The sequence below is a fragment of the Calypte anna genome, chromosome 3 (genome assembly GCF_003957555.1).
Source record: "Calypte anna isolate BGI_N300 chromosome 3, bCalAnn1_v1.p, whole genome shotgun sequence".
In the NCBI taxonomy this organism is placed as follows: domain Eukaryota; kingdom Metazoa; phylum Chordata; class Aves; order Apodiformes; family Trochilidae; genus Calypte; species Calypte anna.
Window position 1 is genome coordinate 12722415 of NC_044246.1, and position 18708 is coordinate 12741122.

Consider the following 18708-nt stretch of genomic DNA (forward strand, 5'->3'; position numbering starts at 1 on the left):
TCCTATATTCTGTGTACTGAATATGATTTATTCCGATACGATCCTCTTATGATACCTGAAAATCAGTTAAAATCAATAAGAGTGGTGTGTTTTTGAGCATCCAAGTAAAATTGGCTCTTTTCTACATATAAATGTAATAATCCATTTTTTCTTTCCAGTTAGGTGTATGGTTTTCCTTGGGCTGTGCATACCTTGCTTTAGAAGGCTACGAAGGTGCTGCCAAAGCATTTCAGCGCTGTGTGACACTGGAACCAGATGTATGTACTGTCAACAAGCTATTCAGATGGCTTATCTAAAAGAAATAAGAATGTTTTCATTATAAGCAAGCAAAGCAAGAATGAAAAACTTGTTTAAACCTTAGCTCTTTGAATAAAATTAACTCATGCGCGAAGGATATATTTTTGTCATGAGGCATCATCCATATACTTAACTTCATCCAAGTATGTGTGTATGAATGATAAAAATTTTTTGAGCAGAAATTCCTCTATGCTTGTGACTAATTTTGTGGGGACTTGTCTTATCATTACAGAATGCTGAGGCCTGGAACAATTTATCAACTGCTTACATCAGATTAAAACAGAAGTAAGTACTTAAAAAGGATTAAAAATACTGCTTCCATAATAAATAATTATAATTTCCTTTGATGTTTTTTTCTTATGATATGTTTACCTGACATTTTGTAGTTCTTATCCCTTCAGTTCCCTGGCTGGATCATTTAGTTTTACAGGAAATCGTTTCATAACCTTTATAAAATTAGCAACCTCTCACTCCGCACATTTTTCTTCTAAAGGGTATTTATGGTGTAATAATTACAACCAGTGGAAAACATTAATATTAAAGCTGCAAACTAATTTGAGTATGAAGTTAAAATATACGTCCATTTTGAGCAAACTGTATATTCGGACCTATGTCAATTGACCTGTGTCAATTCATACTGTATTATTCTCGTTCCCTTAGGAGACCTAAGGGAAAAACATGCAGGGTTTTTTAATGTTACAAAAAGCAGATGGAGATCTGCACACATAGCAGCTCACTTCTTCCTTTCCCCTCAAATTAACTATTAGCTCTGACCTGAATCAGTTGCACTTTGCATTTTGTATTTCGACTCAATGTAATAAATGGTACTTGCAGACACAGAATACCTGAAAGAACTTAATATTTAAGAAGAATTTTCACATTATAACTTTCACCAAAGAAGAAATAAAAGAATAAGATAAACTTTTCAAAACTTTACTCAAAATCTGGTGTCTCAGATCTGGCAACTATAAGAGAAAAAAATAGTAAATTTACATAAAAGGGTTAATTGACAAACATAAGAAGGAAATGTTGGAAGTAATGTCATAAATTAATTCAAGAGGTGGTTTGATGTGTTAATGGGAACAGGAAGGAGGAGAAAATGAACATTAGAACAACAACTCAAGACTAAAATCTAATAGGAAACAAGAGCTTGTTTTAACTTGTAAGTAGTTCTTTTCATCCTCAGCAGTGCCTTGAGAATGCCCAATTTATTGTCTTAGGTTGCATGTGATGGATTGCTCCTTTTACCTGGAGTTCATAAGGGTGTGTCAGATGCTCAGTGTACTGGCTTATGATTGTTTTATAGAAGTGTCCCTAAAATAATTTTTCTGTCTGTTCAACTGTTACGAGGCTGAGAAACTGCTGAGTGATTAGTTTCACTTTATTGATTTAATTTTGTTAGCCTTGTGATTTAAAATGATAAATATATACATAACTTGTGACCTGGTTGATACTGCATCAAAAGCAATAAAAGAGTACATGTTTCTGAGCTTTTTTTCCCAACAGTCACATGGGAGAGGAATTTCTGCACAGTAAATCTGAACACAGTATTACATGCTGATAGCTAGTTGTGGCCTGTATTTGCTGTGGAATAATAACTTCTTTTGATGATTTGTGTAGCCTGTTGTAGATCAAGACTGTGTGTGAGTTACTTTAAGCCACTCTCAACACAGAGGATATCTGTAGTAGTGCACTTCAATATGATTTCTTTTGGGGATGGGGAGCAAGCAGTAGTGAAATTTTTTAAGCCTGATATCAAAAGAAAATTGTAGAGGGAAGATTTTTAAAAAGGAAAACAAAAATAAGATATTTATTTGTTTTCTTTTGCTCTCAGCAAAATCAAGTGTTACTCCCACCAGGCTCTTTAATCAGTCCCACTCAAGGACTGTGCATTTGAGTAAAGCTTAGCAGACTCTCATGCAACAGACAAATATAAAATATGTAAGTTTTTGAAAAACGTATGCAGACCACTTGCTAACACAAATTGAAGGGGTTTGTTGTTTTTTGGGGTTGTTTGCTTTTTAAGACTCCACACATCTTGTGCATTCTGAACTTCCTCCTGAAAAATTGTAATTGTGATGAAAACAGGCTATATTATTCAGTTCACCAGAGAAGCATCTCAGGAGGCCTTTGAAACCTAGATCTCATGTTTCTCAGAACTGGGACTGAACCTCTGTTCTTTGAGTGAGAGATTCTTGGTTTCTGAGGCAGGATGGTGCACTGGTACTGTTTCCTCTTTGAATACAAATTGCTTTACCTGTTGCCTTGTTAAGAATACTTCATCCTTATATGATGTATTAAATACACAAGGAATTTGTTTTGAGAACCTAGAGGACTTTATTAGCATAGCAAGAATGATGACTTGAGAAATGCAATTTCCATCCCATCCCTCTTCTCTACATTTCACAGTTCCATCTGATTGGCATCTGTCCTCCTGATAGTTTATTAACTTTTCTGAGAGGATCGTGGAGATCATACAGGCTAATCCTGTAGATGCTGAAGAGCACTTTTAGAAACAGCTTCTCAAAGTGACTGGGGTAAATCAGTCAGCCAGAGTTTCTTCCAGCCTGCCAGACTGTGTGGCAGAGCCTAGCTTCCATTTTAGCTAAGTCTAGAGGAAGGAGCAGGTCTCTGTTTTCTAATATAATTTATCAAAATCAAGATCTGAAATTCCTCACTAAGATTGTTAACAGTAGAGCAAACGCAAGTGTTAGTACATTTACTTGGCATCACGTGTATCAGTATATCAGAAGAGAGAGAAAAAGGGGATTGTACCTGGGAAGATGCTTGTGGACACCTCTGCCATAGTTATGCCAAATGACCTGTTTTCCTTCAATAATTTTTCTCTCTCAGTCAGCTCTCTTAGTGTGTAGTCGATAAATCTTGTGATACTCTGGGCTTAGATGGGCAGTTATTTACATTTTAGCCCGACCCAGCCATTCCAGACTTCTAATGGCCTGATCCACTGTGATCTTCATATGATCTTTATTAAGAAGACATATATTGTCATGCCTCCCCAAATAAGTTTTATACTTGCCTCAAAACTGTTTCAAGTTTTCATTTAAACTTTTTGTTTTTTATACATGCCATTACTGTCCAGCTGAGAGTAAGATTAAGTCTCCTGAAGTCCTAAAAATCATATAATCTGATTCTCTAATAAATCCTTTTTTAAAGTTTCAAATTTACTGAAACTTTGGGTGGTACTTTTAAAGCTTTAAATAGTAGGCACCCAGACCTTACTAACATGCTTCAGATCCTATTAAGACTTCTTAATCCTTCTGCACCTTCTCTGGCACCATTTGTTGCATGTTGTGCAGAAGGTCATACCTCTTTAAAGTGTAGGGCAGCTACGTTATCCCTAATAGTGTTTGGGGCCACTCTGGTATGTTTGCATTGAGCAGCATAGCATCAGGGAACAGTGTCAGCAGAGCCTCCAGCTGACATAAGAAAAAATGCCTGAAACTGCTGGGCTTCTGTGCAATGAGTATGCACATTTACCACATGCAAATGTTTAAAATAAATCACAAAAGCCTGTTATTGTTAAGTAATCTTCCTTTGTGTGATGAAATGAGTCAGTATCATTCTGCATCTGACATGAACTCAGTGATTTTTAATTTTCAATGTTACAACTGTAGTATGAGTAAATTTTGTCATGGTTCCAGTTGAAAATTCAGAAAAGAAAATACAATGAATTTTGGTCTAAATGTAATTATGAGAGCTAACACATAAATTCCCTAGTTCAGAATGTACAGAGGGTACTGTAGAGTTAACTGATAAAAGAGTTGGCAAGAGAGATTAAGAGAGCAACCTGATCTGGTAGGAGGTGTCCCTCTCCATGCATGCAGGTTTGTACTAGATCATCTTTAATGTTCCTTCCAACCCAAACCATTCTATGAGTTATGAATATTGTAAGTTATAAACAATAACTTTCACATTACACTGTTTTCTAAACCTGTTTTTTTTAAAGCATCAGCTTTTAGTTGCTACAAGGCCAAGCGATTTTTAATGCCATAATCTTCTGTATTAAATCTTTAATATAGAATCTTCTTTTCTATTCTTTTTTATTATTGACTAGAATCAAAGCATTTCGGACCCTCCAAGAAGCCCTTAAGTGCAACTATGAGCACTGGCAAATATGGGAGAACTATCTTCTCACAAGTACAGATGTTGGAGAATTTTCAGAAGCAATTAAAGCTTATCACCGGCTCATGGACTTAAGAGAAAAATACAAGGACACACAGGTGGGGAAGTTTTCATGTTACGTTGTTCCATATTTTCATTAATTTTTCTTGTGAGATAGAGAGATTCCTGCTGATACAGTATCAGGAATGATAGTATACATACCAGTGAAGTTATGCAGGCAAGCCATTTAATTTTTTGAGATCTGCACTTTAAGACTGAGTATTTATAACGAAAATGGACAGAAACAAAAACCACTATGTCCAGGTTGCCTCAGAGTTTGTGGAAGGACGGGTACAAGCCTTGCAGTTTTAAGATTTATTCTTAAATAAAACACAATGTGTAATCCCATCTTTCCGTTCTGTTCTTGTAAGTTTTAGCGTAGGAAATAATATAAATAATATAAAGTTTAAAGAAAAGTAAAGCTTTTCCCATGTGTTTGAAAATTCCACAAATTAGCCACTTTGAAAGTGAATTAGTTTTCATAGATTGAATGCATTACAGTCAGAATATTGATTGTTAATTGAAGCAAGGAATAAAGGAGGTATTTTTCTCACCTTTCACTGTAGTTCAGTTAACTTCTCTGTAAATGTATGCTCTGGACAAAATCCAGAGAGCCTATTTTAACAGCTTCAATTGGGATGTTACCTTGCCTCAAACCGGGTCCTGATCCAAGCAGGGCTCTGTACACTCAGTTAAAATAACAGGGTGAATCTGAAAGGCAAGCCAGAGAACCCCTTAAGAAGGGAAGCAAAACAGCTCCAAAAGCCTTTGCAAAATTAATGGATATTGTTGAAGATCTGATGAGCTCTTAGGGAGTTTGTGTGTAGTACCAATACAAGAGGACCCAGGTGCTGCTGCTGATTGATCCCAGGGTTATGTTTCTTTTCTTATCCCATAAAATGATGAAAAGTAGCTTTCCTGAATCTTGAGAATTTGAGTTCAGTGACAAGTAGAGAGAACAGATAGAATTAATTGTAGTTGTAGAAACATCTTATTTGTTAGTGGGGGGAAGGGATGTTAAAAACTGTTTCAGATGACTTTTTAGTCAAATATTTTATGTGAGCATAGTGCTTACTGCTATAAAGCCCAACATGCACGGGATAACATTGTGTATGAATAAAAATATTTTGGGTTTGATATGGCTGAACATAAGAAGGTCTCAGACTCCTTTGCACTAAAAAGTGTCGATGGAAAAGATGTGGTAAAGTTTTGTGTGTTTGGCAGCTACAGTACTGTGGTACTGGTGGGGCCTTTGTGGTTATTCGTGGAACACTTTGTAGATGACTGGCTTTTTCAAGTACATTTTTTTCCTCAATTGTTATTTTAAATAGCTTTTTTAGGGGTGATCTACTGTATTATTTTAGTCAGATGGACAACAGACCAGGAATAGAGCTTTCTGCGTGTATTTATCAATTTTAAATGTTTTTGCAGAAGTTTTGGTTTTATTTTTTAATCTAATTTTAACTCTGCTTTCTCAAACATAAAGTACTTTATGGGTTTTGTCATAACTTGAAATAGTCTTCTTAATTGGAAGGAGTTTATTAGTTGGCCAAGAAAAATATATTCTTACAAAGAAGAAAAGTGTATTTCCTTGGCAAAACAATATTTTTTTAAAAAAAAGATAAAACTAAAAGCTTTTGCTTAGATTGCTTACAAAGGTCATCATTAATTTCTGAGCATCTCCCTTTTGCCAACTGGCCTGTTTTAAATTGAAATGCTCTCTAGCCCTCTTGTGCAATTGTATTTTAACACAGTAAATTAAAGGAACATGAATAATTGGAAGCATACACCACTGTTTTCATGAAACACAGTATGATCTCTCAGGTTATATTTAGTATTTGTAGTCATCATAGATTTTAATTGACACATCACTAAGCTAGATGACACAGTGCTGAGAAAGAAAGTAGGAATTTAAAAATATGGAAAAATAAATATGTATGGCACTGGCAATGAAAAAAAAAGTCACTGATTCCAGTTCTTTGTTAAAACAGTCAGTCAGCAGTCAAACCCTTGTGAGACTGAATTCATCAGTTAGGAGTGTGCAACTGAATATGGAATTTGAAATGTCCCTGGTTTTAGTAGTTACACTTTTTTTTTTTTATTTGGGCACAGTATAAAGTCATATTATAAAGTGGTATTAGTAAATCACAAATTTATTTGAATAACAGTAAGGCTGTGATTTCTGTTAGGCCATTCCTGTCTTTATGTGCCAGTCTTCTGAGTACAGAGCTTTGGGAAATGTTGCTTCTAAGCTATTCTAGTTATTTAATTATGCCACTCTTGTGGCAAAAATTCTGAGATCTGGATATCATGAGGCTTGAAGATGTGTATGTAAAGATTCTGCAGACATAACAAGGAAAATTGGAAGGGCTCTTTATAAATGAGCAGCAATGCAATAAAAGATTACAGCAAAGGACACTTTCAAAAGTCCTCGTTTCCTAGGATTCCTCTTAAATTTTACAAGTATGTTTTATCTCTCTTCTTTACTAGTTCTTAAAATTCTTTAAATTTCAGTGCTCCTTTTAATGTTGATGAACTCGAAGACCTTACATGTAAATGCTATGTAATAAAAAATAAAGGCTCACTCAGTTATCTGCAGCTTCGTTTACTAGATCAGTCACTAAAAATTGGCCAAGAAAGCCTTACCTGTTGTAATCATCAATTTAACCTCTGAATTACTGGTCTGAAGTGGTAAGTGCCTGAAAGATTTCTGCAACTGCTTATCATATTTCTTTGTACCACATGTATGTTTGTGGAGGCAAGCAGTCTTTTTTACTTGGAAACTTGCAGTCTGGTGAATAATGACATTTTTTAGTGGGTAGAAAACCTGTATGCTACATTACTTCCATAAACAAGATCTTTGTTTTGTGCTGTCAAAGAATATGAATTCATACGTATGAACAAATGGTTCCTCTCTGCAATTCTGTGTTCTTACACAAAGATGTAAGAACAAAGGTTTTCTGTTACCCTGTCCATCAAAAATCATACTCATATCAGTGGTTTGTATTTCAAGACTGTTTCTAATAAAAGGCTGCAAGAATGGGTATTTTGAAGAGCAAAGCTACAAATTTATCATTTCTAGAGCTCTGTTTAAGTAGTTCATGAATTATAATTGTCTTTATAAGAAAGCTTTAATTTGGGAGGGGCATAGGGGAATATCTGCTTATAGACTGCAGATGTGTTGTTTTTCACTTGACCACTGTCAAGTTTGATTAATATTAGTGAAGCTTCTAAAAATCGTTTGGTCAAGTGAATTTTTATATGAAAGGAACTGTTTCAGTCACAATTGTGAAATAAGATTAACTGATAGCAATCACAAGATTTAAAAATTACTGGTTTTGTTTCTAAGGTTTTGCCCCATGGGGGGTTTTGTTCACTTTTTAGTAAACACGTTGTTCACCCAAGCAGAGGAGGAATGCAGATGGTGTGATGTCACACTGAGCACATGGTGCACAGCAGTCATGGGGAACCCAGTTGATTAGAAGAGACATAAAAAAACCAAACCTGTACTGCTTGTGTGGGATCCTGGGCAGCAGAGCATTGCTTTAATAGCTTAATATGTGTGATAGTTTAAATTCTCTTAAAGATATAAATTGAAAGGTGACAATTAAGACAAACTTCTAAAATGCATGGAAAGCTCTCTTACACTGCTAATACTTTTTGATTATTAGCAAATTCACTCACAATTTGAAATAGCTTTGTTGAACGACTGGGCACTGCCAAGTTGTGTTAATGATTCATTACTGATTAATGGACCCTTTAATCTGGGCCTTCACACTAGTTTAATTTTAACTGCTGTAGTGCTAAAGCTTACATGATTAATTTAAAAAAGGAGATAGATTACTATGATAAAAGCTTAAGCAAAGTCTGAACACTATGGGAATATGGATAACTTTTCAGTTGCTAAATCCTAGGAACTGAGAAACTTTTTTTTAAGGTGCAAGCAAAATGCAATTGGCTTTAAAACTCTTGATAACAGGATATTAATGTGAACTAACTTTTTGAATTTTGAATGACAATTTTTTAAACTAAGAAACTGATTGAGAAGTCATATGTATGTATGAATCTTCAGGACCAGTTCTAGTTCCTTTTCAAAAGAGAACATAGTTTAATATATCTTTTTACACCTCTTAAGATTTTTATTACAACGCTGTAGTTAAAAATATCAATGAATGGTGTGTGCTGGTGTTTTTCTAGCAGATTATTATAGAAGACATGATTCATTTAATGAGTTTTAGAACCTTAGATTCCAAATCATGAATGTAATATGAATTTCAGAACATTGGGACTATAAGAATTTTATCATATTTTCTATTATCTCAAGTGAAAATCTGAGTCTTTAGCAGCAAGAAAAGAAAGAGCAGCCAATTTGTTGTACTGTTTTATAAGGGCTATGCTAAATAGGAAGGAGGAGAAGGGAGCTGTTTAGCTGATGTTCAGCTGCTACTGTGATTTCATATTGATTCTGAAAAGGTAACAGGGAGATCTATTTTTTCCCCACTTTTTTGTTACAGAGATTTATTTCATAACATCATCAGTCATTTTGATTTATTTGTGTCGATGATTTCCTACAGTGATAAAACTCAGTAATTGATTCCTGGTATGCATGTTAATTGAGTCAGTCTGTACAAGAAAACTTGTTTTAAGAAAATGTTTTGGAAAAAAACAAGTATTAAACTGCATATGGTTTTTATTTTAAGTGTAATATGCTTTGATGCTGTCAATTTTTGCATTACTTTCTGCCAGTGAACTGCATCTTAGTCTGTGAGGATGCACCCATGTCCTACTTTTCCTATAGTAGTGGTACATTTGTGTGGTTTGGGGGTTTTCATACTTATTTTTTGAGATTTGTTTTATTATTGTCTTGTTACCAATATTGCTATTAATGTGATTTCATTGTAAGTATTACTATCACACAGGCATTGTCATTAAAGCTCCACTGGAGACAAATGACACCTTCCCAGGTTAGGCACCACACAGAACACGTTCCTACATAATAAGCCCTTTTCAGGGTTTTAGTTTCTTATTCACCATATGATCCAATGCTTTAATTTACATTTGTTATTTCTCATTTTACTGAGAAGGAACAGTAAAATTGAGGCACAGTAAAACTGTTCTCTATTTTCATTGTCCAGTTTGGGACACAAAGACTCCCTGTTTTTTTCAGGGACATTTGGTATTATGTAGATGCATTTCACAGATGCAAGGCCCAGCTCCCATTATGTTCACCAGCAGCTGCATGTGCTCAGCATTTCTGCAGGTCCAATCCCTCATTCTGAAGCCAGGGACTCAGAAAGTAATGCCATAAAATGCACACTTGTAAAAAGCTTGATTGAACTGACTTGACCAGTAGTTCACCAGAAGTGCATTAAACACAGAGATTCCCAAGGTGCTATTCAGCTGCCTTCCAGTTTCCATCTCATCCACTATACATCTTCCAGCTTCAGCAGGTAGTTAAATAGAGGTCTCCTAAATAAGTGTCTTCCATTACCTGAATTAATCTGGTTCAGCCCATTTACTGATATTTTATAACAGTAGTTTAAGGTGAAAATATCTTTAGCATATTGCTGCCGTTTCCTTTACCACTCTTTTTTGCCCTTGCCTATCTCAGTAGCACAAATTTCTGTCCTAGCTCTTTGGCTTCTTTATCTTCACCAACCTTATAGCTGAGGTTGAAATTAGTTGAACTACTCCCCCAGTACCGTATTTCTTAGTGAATTCTGTGCTTCTTATTGTACTGTATTTGTTCTTTACTGAATCACTGATAGAGACCAAATATTGCTGGTAATATATATGTTGATTTTGATTTGAGTTGAAATAAAAGCTCTGTTCTGCTGCTTTTTGAAGGTGCTGACTGTTCTGGTCAGAGCAGTAGTGGATGGTATGGCAGACCGTGCTGGAGAGGCAGCAAGTGGATTGAAGGGGAAATTGCAGGAGCTCTTTGGCAGAGTGACTTCACGAGTGACAAATGACAGGGAGATCTGGAGACTTTATGCCCGACTTTATGGAAATGGAGAGAATGACAGCAGTGAAGATATTGAAAAGGTAAATGGGTTGTTGAGGTGTACTGCTTTATGGGTACACACTTCTGGTACAAACCACTGATCTCTAACAAACTATACTGCTATAGTAAGAAGAGCTCTTGCTCCAGGTGTGTTTTGCTTTAGTGTTTCTATGAGCTTATTTTCTGCTTCGTGTTTCTATGGCACACATTTTTATTATCTAATAGGAAAAAGATGTCTTACATTATTTTTTGTGTTTTTTTAAAGAATTCCTCTCTTTTATCAGTATTTAATTTCAAAACATCTTTTACAGCATATGTGCATTGTCTTGGATTTGTATTCTGAAACTTTTCTTGGCAGCAATATCATGTCTATAATCAAATAGTGGTTTAGTTTTTTTTAATTAAGATCTTTGATTCTGAGGACAAGATATTGCAGCTTCTGAGAAAAAGTGGATCTTAATGGCATGATACAGTGGCATCGTAAGCCATCTATATTCTTCCCAGTTGCTAAGGAAAAATGTATTTAAGATAGTCTACACGACAGTTCAAGCTCACAGAGTAAAAGTGCTTTGTCCTTACTTATCTTAAAATGGAATTATATAATGCTGTTGAGTTCTTAATCTATTGAGCCACTGGTGTCTCTTCAATCATACCTGGTTTTGTTACATTAACTTCAATGTCTTGTTCCCATCACTTTCCAGATAATGGGAGTTGATTGCATTTCCAAAATAACTGCTCTGTGCTGCTAGAAGTGTTTACTTTGTCGTATGCTGGAGTGTGATTTGCACTTGGTATTAAATTTCCAAAATCTAAATAGCCTTGCACACTCCAAAAATACTTAAAAGTTATCAGATCTTCACTGAAGTTGAAAATACACAAGGTCAGCATATGTGTTTCCTAAAGGGGGTATGCCTTTGGCCTGGGCAAAAATGTCAGTCTGAGGGATTGCTTGTGGCTTGATGTCAAGACATATGGTTGGGCCTACAGTTGTAGCCTGTGGGATTACACTTCTAATTATTTCAGCCTTGCTCACTGCCTTCCTCTTTATGCTGTGCCCTCTGCAATCCTTGTTTAGTCTCTGCCTGTGTCCATTATACCCCCAATTCCTGCCTTTTTTTATTCCCTATTTTTCTTTACAGCTGCATAATAAAAGGCATTGGCCTATTTAGAATTCTGAAGTACAGACATGGCAATATCCTGTAATATATCCTCGAATTCTTACTCAGACATGCAAAGTAACGGAGGCCCTGACTATATTATAAATGTAATGGTTTCAGAATCTGGTTACATCACTAAGCAAGTTAAAACATGGTTTCAATTTGCAGTACAGGCAGAACTTTTAACTTTCCTATTCAGAGTTGTTATGGAGCATGTTTACAGTCTAGCTTGCCCTGAAAAATTGAATCATGTTTATGAATACTTCAGGTATTCTTACATGTGTATCCAAGTATCCTGACATGATAGTAAGATAGGTGCCATCATGATCTTGAAAGGTCAAAACTGCCTACAGCCACAGTGTAAGAATTGACTTACAGTACACTAGATAGTCACTGGTAGCTTCCTGGTAACATTATAAAGCATATACACCATAAAAATACTGCAACAGGATTCATTGGCTTCACTGCCATGAACACCATCATGTGTTAGTCAGATATTAAGTGAATATTAATATCTCTAGGAAAATTTCAGATCTATTGTTAGATTTTTCCACCCATGTTTATTATTAAATTTATTATAAATTCTGAAGGGGTATTATTTACTGTATTGTGGCATCATAGGAAAACAGATGACAACAGTTCTATCATAGCATCATGTACCTCCTTAATAATGTAGGGTTTGACCTTTATTCCACAATGCAATACCTTGCTTAGTGCAGATTTAATGATATTTAACCATTTTCTTTCCTATTGTTGCATTTGAAAGACCAGCCTGGTATATCTGGCTATTGTAAAGAGTGGGTTGGCTGTTGGTTTTGGGTTTTTTTTTACCTTTCTGTTCTGCTGCTATATCTGATGCCATGAATTACTGAAGTCTGCAGTTACATTTCACATCAGTGATTTGTAAATTGAATTCAACGCAGGTTTACAAGTTAGGAATGTAAAACTATTGAAGTGTTGTGGTGTATTTGGTTTTTTTCTTTAGCTTAGCATATGTTTACTTTAAAGCTCTTACACTTTAATGTATCTGACCTTCCACCTTATTCAGTACTTTACTCTTTCCTGCACTGAAAGCAATCCAGTCCACCCCTTTCCCACCAACCAACCTTTCCAGCCTTCCTTCAGGTTTCCTGCTGATCCATACCCAGGCTATTAAACTCTTCTGTTCCTTAAACTTTTCCCACCTCATAACTGTTTCCTTCCAGGATAAGTCCAGGTTCCCAAAGTCCAAACAAACAGCCCACAAGACTTTGAATTCTTTCCCCCTCCTTGACATCTGTCAGCAAAGAAACCTAATTTACTGCCTCTGATTCAGTCACGTGCAGATTGAAATCAGACTGCTTTAAAAATTGTTGGTCCGTCTCTTGGAAGTTCTTACCTCTGCTGGCCTGAACTACTACCAGTTAAAACCTGAGTTGTTAAGGAAAATATTAATTAGCTCTGGTTTGACTTAATAAGCCCTTACTGCAATTTACAGAAGGCATGAGCAGTTCAGTCATCCCGTCCCATAGCGACCGGAACTCTGGTGGGGGAGAGAATGTAGAAGATTTCTGGGATAATGACCCCCAAATTTAATCTGTATTTGTTCAGCAATCAGAAATCTTGATTGCACTCATGTGCATGTGCTGCACTGAAAGTGTTTTATTCCTTTATATAACATTTAAACTCTTCAAAAAGATAATTGAAGAGTTGTCACCAAACCCTCAAGCCACGTAACTTCTGGCATGTATTTGGTTCATAATTTTGATGCTGTAGAAATAAAAAAAACTCAATAGCAAAAATTTGTTTCTTCTGCTTAAATTCTTCATTTTTTTTCTTAATGCAACCCCTTGTTTACATTTATTTTTCCTATTCACACTGAGAACCAAAGCACTATGGCAGTTAGTAGCTGCATCTGTTAAATATATTATTTGTCATGAATACATATACAAAAAGAAAGCTTTGAGATATTCAGTTGTATATTTTTGGTACAAAACTGCTGTTCAAAGTGTAAGTACTTTTCCCATTTTCATGTGCATTTAATTATGATGACTTGGCAAACATGGGTCACATCCATCAGTCTAGACAGATTTTTAAGAGATAAAAATTAAACATATGTTACTTTATATGCCTTTCATAGTTGAGATGCAATATTGGTGAGGAACATCTGTGTTACAGCTGGTGCTTACTGTTGCAGAGGAGGACACTACTTCAACTCACAGGAAACCAAGCATAGGAAAGATACATTCATATTCTGTATTGAGTGTTTATTTAACAGATGCTTAAAATTAAATTAGTCTCCTATTTTGTTTTCTCACATTTTGATTTTTTTTCCTCCTTGCAGTCACTGCAGTGTCTCACTAAGGCACATAAATGTGAAATTCAATCAAGTGATTGGGAGAAAAATGTTTCTTCTTTTAAGGAAGTGGTGAAAGGAGCTATAGAGATTGCACATGGTATGTTCTATCTGAAAAAAACTTGTATTATTCATGAAGAGTTTAGCAAATATTTTGTAAACTTAGTAACAAAATAATATATTTTACCCATTATCTTTACTCCTATTTTTGGGAGTCCTCTAACAGAGGGAATTATCCTGATAGTGCATACAAAAAATACTTGGAATTAGTCATAAGTTGTTCTGGGTGAGTCAGTAAACATATAACTGGTAAACAAGAGATCAGATCATTTCATAGTCAGCAAGTTCAGAATGAAAGTGAAAATGTATCTATAGTTTATCTGTGTCCTCAAATCATCACATAATTATGACTGACTGTACCAGTCAGGAGGTGGACAAAACTTAGACCCTGTAAAGGCTATTCACTATTTTGAGATGCTTATGTTTATGGAAGATAGGTAGACCTGTTCAGTTTAGAGTTATCATCTGAAAATTACTTGGCAATCTGCTTCTTTGTGGCTTGTTTTGTTGTTTGTTTTTTGGGTTGTTGGTTGTTTTGTTTTTTGGGGTTTTTTTGATGTTACATTTAATAATTGCCAATGGAAGGTATCAAGATTTTAAACTAAATATTGTTGTTTAAAGATTGCTGCTATAGAGGTAATGCTTTTTTGGTTTTGTGTCCTTTTCTTCTGTGTTTGCATTCTAGTATCTATAAAATGTAGCAAAACCAAACTTAATCGTCAGGAAGCTCTGCAGATACTTTCTTCAGCTCGGCTCAATTTACGTGGCTTGTCATCCAAAGCAAAGGTAGGAATGTTAGAAAGGAAGGAATTTTTGTTTTAAGGCTAGAAATCTTTGTTCTTTTGCCAGAAACCATTTCTCTGTTTTGGGTCATTTAAAGATCAAATAATACTTGCCTATCCCAGTGCATCATCAGGTGGTTATTCACCTCTACTCTGTAAAGGATTGCATTTTAAGTAAACACTTATTTCCTTCTTCCTGTCAGGCTTTGACTGAAATATACCTACTAATGTAAAATGTCAACGGTATCCCTTAGACCAAGGCAGAATTTTATTAAAAATGTTGGGCAAACAGTCTCAAATGTTTGGAAGAAATCAGTCAGTTCAAAAACCTGTTCTTTATGTGAGTACTCAAGGGGAAAGTGGGGCAGTCCCAGAGAGAAAGGATGTAAACATGCAGAAATGACCAAAACATGTCAGGATTAGTTCACATCACTTAAGGTGATTTAAAACCAAAGTTATTTATTAAAAGACAGAACTTTTAATGTTTTTATGGATAGCAATTCAGAGATTAATTCATTGGAAAATATAGTATTTTAATCATATGTTTGGGCGCCTGACTATAGAGGCAAAGCACCAAAAACCAAAGAAACAAGTCTGGTTTTGCACTATTATTATCCTGATTTTACCCTTCATCTTATATAACATGAGAAACAGCCATTGTTTAACTGAGGGGCTAACCTGGAATACATTTCTGTTCAAAATACACTTAATGTGTTAAAGGAGTATTCTTCCTGGCTGTGTATGGGGTTTAGTAAATGTGAATTACAGAGCACAAGCTTTATAACATGTGTTTGTGTTACAAAGTGTTGATTTGTCATCAGTGTGCAAAACTTGGCTCAGTTTCTTTCAACTTCTATAATTTTAAGGATAAAAGCCTAGGGAAGCTGTGTAAGCATACACAATCTGGCTCTGCAATTGTGCTTTTAAATACTAGCATATGTAAATCCTCAGAACGTTGTGGGGAAAAAAAAAAAGTTTGTAGGATGAGGTATGACTGTAGAGGATGCAAAACTACTTGACATAAATGATACCTGGACACTGGGACGTGTTCCTATGTGACCTCCTGCAGGTGACCCTGCTCTGGCAGGGAGGTTGGGCTCAATGATCTTTTGAGGTCCCTTCCAATCCCTGCCTTTCTGTGATTCTGTGCTATAAATACAAATACTGCAAGATCATGAAGTATCTGAAAGATTAAGAATAGGTGAATCTGGTAAACTGGATTCTTAATTCCTGAAGGCACTAATGAAATTAACATCTTATTGGCAGGTAATGTTGCCTCTGAGTTTCATAGCACTTCTGAAAAAACCAACATGTTAGAGAAACAGCTATTACTGTGACCTCACCATTTTTGTATTGTTTCCAAGATGTCATCTTATTTTTAATTTGAAGTTGTATTGAATTTCCAAAGTGTTGTGGTTTAAAAACTCAGTCATCTTCTGTAAGATCCTATGCAGAGTTTAGCTCTGTTTATGCCTGTCCGAGCTTGACTGCAGCACCTCCTTTTGCTGCCTTCTGAGTCAATATTAGTGTGGGTTGCTTGTTTGTTTGGCTTTTTTTCTCTTTCAACAAAGAGAATGTTAAAAAAATGGGCTAAGAACAGACTTAGTATTTAAAATTTCGGAAGGGATAAAGAAACAGTGAAAGTCACTGTTAAAAGATAAATTTCTGAAATTTAGAATCAGGACATGCAAATGAAACAAATCAGTAGCATTTGTACAGGTGAAACAATGTCTCTTCCCAGGCTTCTTGCCTTTCCTGCCTTCCTCGGACATCCCAGCTCTTGTGTTGTGCTGGATGCATGATGCACCCACACTCTGCTTAAGGCTGCAGCTAGAAATTGTGTTGTTAATGGGCTTCTTTTTGTACAGAGCCTTGTGGGCAGTTGCACACTCAGGCAAATAGCACAGTGGGCTCTCTTCTGCTCCTTTTATCCCTCCATGGATCATTCAGATCTGATAAGTTAGATCTCCAAAAATAAGAAAGGTCATCAAACTGTATCATAAATGCATAAATGTGTTGTGGGAAACATGAGGCGCAAGGCCCAAAGAACAATGGCACATGAAACTTCTCCAGGCTGTATCTAGTTGAACTCTTTAACTAGGCTGGGGGGGAGAAATAAAAGAATTATATTATCCTGATTTATGTAGCTGACCTAGACAGAAAGAACCAAACTTTCTGTCACATTTCCAGTGTGGGGCTTGGGGGCTGAAAGTCAGAAATATTTTTGTACTTGTAGAAGGGACATGTTCCTATTTCTGTGTAAAATGTTTCTTTGTTCTATTACAACACTATTCTGAGACATTAGTTCGGGCCTTTTAAGTGCATTTTTGTTTATATACGTATCTTTATTTCACATTATGTTTTGGTGTTATAATGGTGCACAGATGTACTCCAGAGAAACTTTGGTTTGTTTTCGTCTCTAAATATAGGCTTTTTGTTTGTGTCAAACACAGTGTGAATCACTCTTCCTTTACATAATAAAGGAAAAACATATGTTTGGGTCCTCCACTACCACTACCACAGCCTCCATATTACTTGAGTGAAACGAGAGGTCCTGGTCTTGGGATAACAATGTTGTGGTGCAGCATTGCATAGAGCTCCTGTCAAAGCTTGTGGATCTCAAGGCTTTAGACAGGTCTTTTAACATTCTTCTCCCTTGGTTTCCTTGTAAATAAGTGAAGCTTGTGAATGCTTATGTTAGCTGCTTAGGATTTTTGCTAATTTCTGAAGGTCTTAAAGAGCCAACTATTTTTATTACTTTGTAGTGTTTTGTTTTCTCTTGTATAACTTAATTACACACAGTTTGATATCTCCACCCACCCAAGTCTTGACACCAAACACTAAAATATGTTTATTTGGGGTTTCAGAGAAAATGACAAAATAAAATGACACTAGGAAAATGGCCACTAAAATTCACAAGTAGTAATTTATCAGCTGGTGGGTTTGTACACATAAGTGCAGTGTGTGAGATACTCTTCTATTTTGACTTTTGATGGGATCAGGAGTCAGCTTAGGCAGTCAAGTCAGAGCAGAAACCCAACACCCACAGGAGGATTTAGCCCCTTTGGCAAAGTATCAGGTGTATCATATATTGACCATGTCTATAGCTGTTTGTATCCAGTTGTGTAAAAACATATATGCACCTTCTGTTAATGAGCCACAAAATTGACTTTTTTTTAAAGAGAGAAATTAAACAGGTATCAGAAAGATGGAATGCTGGATAGTGGTGATGAGCTTTTTGTATTTCATTTCTATGCTGAAACAGAAACTGTATGTATATTTTAAAATAATGTTGGTTTTCGATTGTGGTTTTGTTTTGTTTTGTTTTTTTGTCATGCAGCAACTTTTTGTAGATGTAACAAATAATGAGGTTCACAGCGAGATAGCTGATGAGGTGACAGCCATGGACAACATGATTGCCAAACTCCAAGAAATGAGCAACCAGCTGAGAGACCAGTGCTGACACTCGGACTGGATTTCCTGACAGAAACGACAGTAACGTCATGCTGCTTCTGCCACAGCTTTTGTTGATGAAATGGGAACAATTCTAATGCAACAACCCTCTCAATAAACATGTGTTGTATACAGCGCTGTTCTTGTGCTCAGCTTTCTTCAGAGTTCAGGCTGCTTTTTAAGATTATCTGCTCCAGCTGTCTCACAAAGGTGCATGTTTTGGTTGCTCGGCACCAGCTTTTCTGGAACAGAGCTGCTTGTATGCCGAAGGTGATTACTGAGGATTAGCTCTGCCTGACTGCTTCACCCCCCGACTGCCCGTCCTCGTCAGGAAGCCCCACCTGAGCCTGGTGCGGGGCGCAGGAGAGGCGCTATGGCGGGAGGCGGGAGGGACACGCAGAGGCGGGAGCTGGGCACAGCCAATCGGAGGGGGTGTCT

At 36.1% G+C, this 18708-nt stretch overlaps 1 protein-coding gene across 3 annotated transcripts in view; it reads left to right on the forward strand.

Annotated features, from left to right (window-relative positions):
* The window catches only part of TTC27 (tetratricopeptide repeat domain 27), a 106356-nt gene extending 87953 nt beyond the window's left edge, over positions 1 to 18403 (forward strand). The window contains exons 14-20 of one of the 3 annotated variants that reach the window (XM_008493966.2): positions 159 to 257; positions 530 to 582; positions 4373 to 4538; positions 10327 to 10524; positions 13964 to 14075; positions 14721 to 14821; positions 18158 to 18403. In XM_008493966.2, coding sequence (XP_008492188.2) covers positions 159 to 257; positions 530 to 582; positions 4373 to 4538; positions 10327 to 10524; positions 13964 to 14075; positions 14721 to 14821; positions 18158 to 18280 — 852 coding nt within the window. In that variant the 3' untranslated portion in view covers positions 18281 to 18403. The remainder of the gene's footprint in view (positions 1 to 158; positions 258 to 529; positions 583 to 4372; positions 4539 to 10326; positions 10525 to 13963; positions 14076 to 14720; positions 14822 to 18157) is intronic. The other 2 variants (XM_030447260.1, XM_030447259.1) reach the window with 2 other exon arrangements.
* Positions 18404 to 18708: the final 305 nt, after the last annotated feature.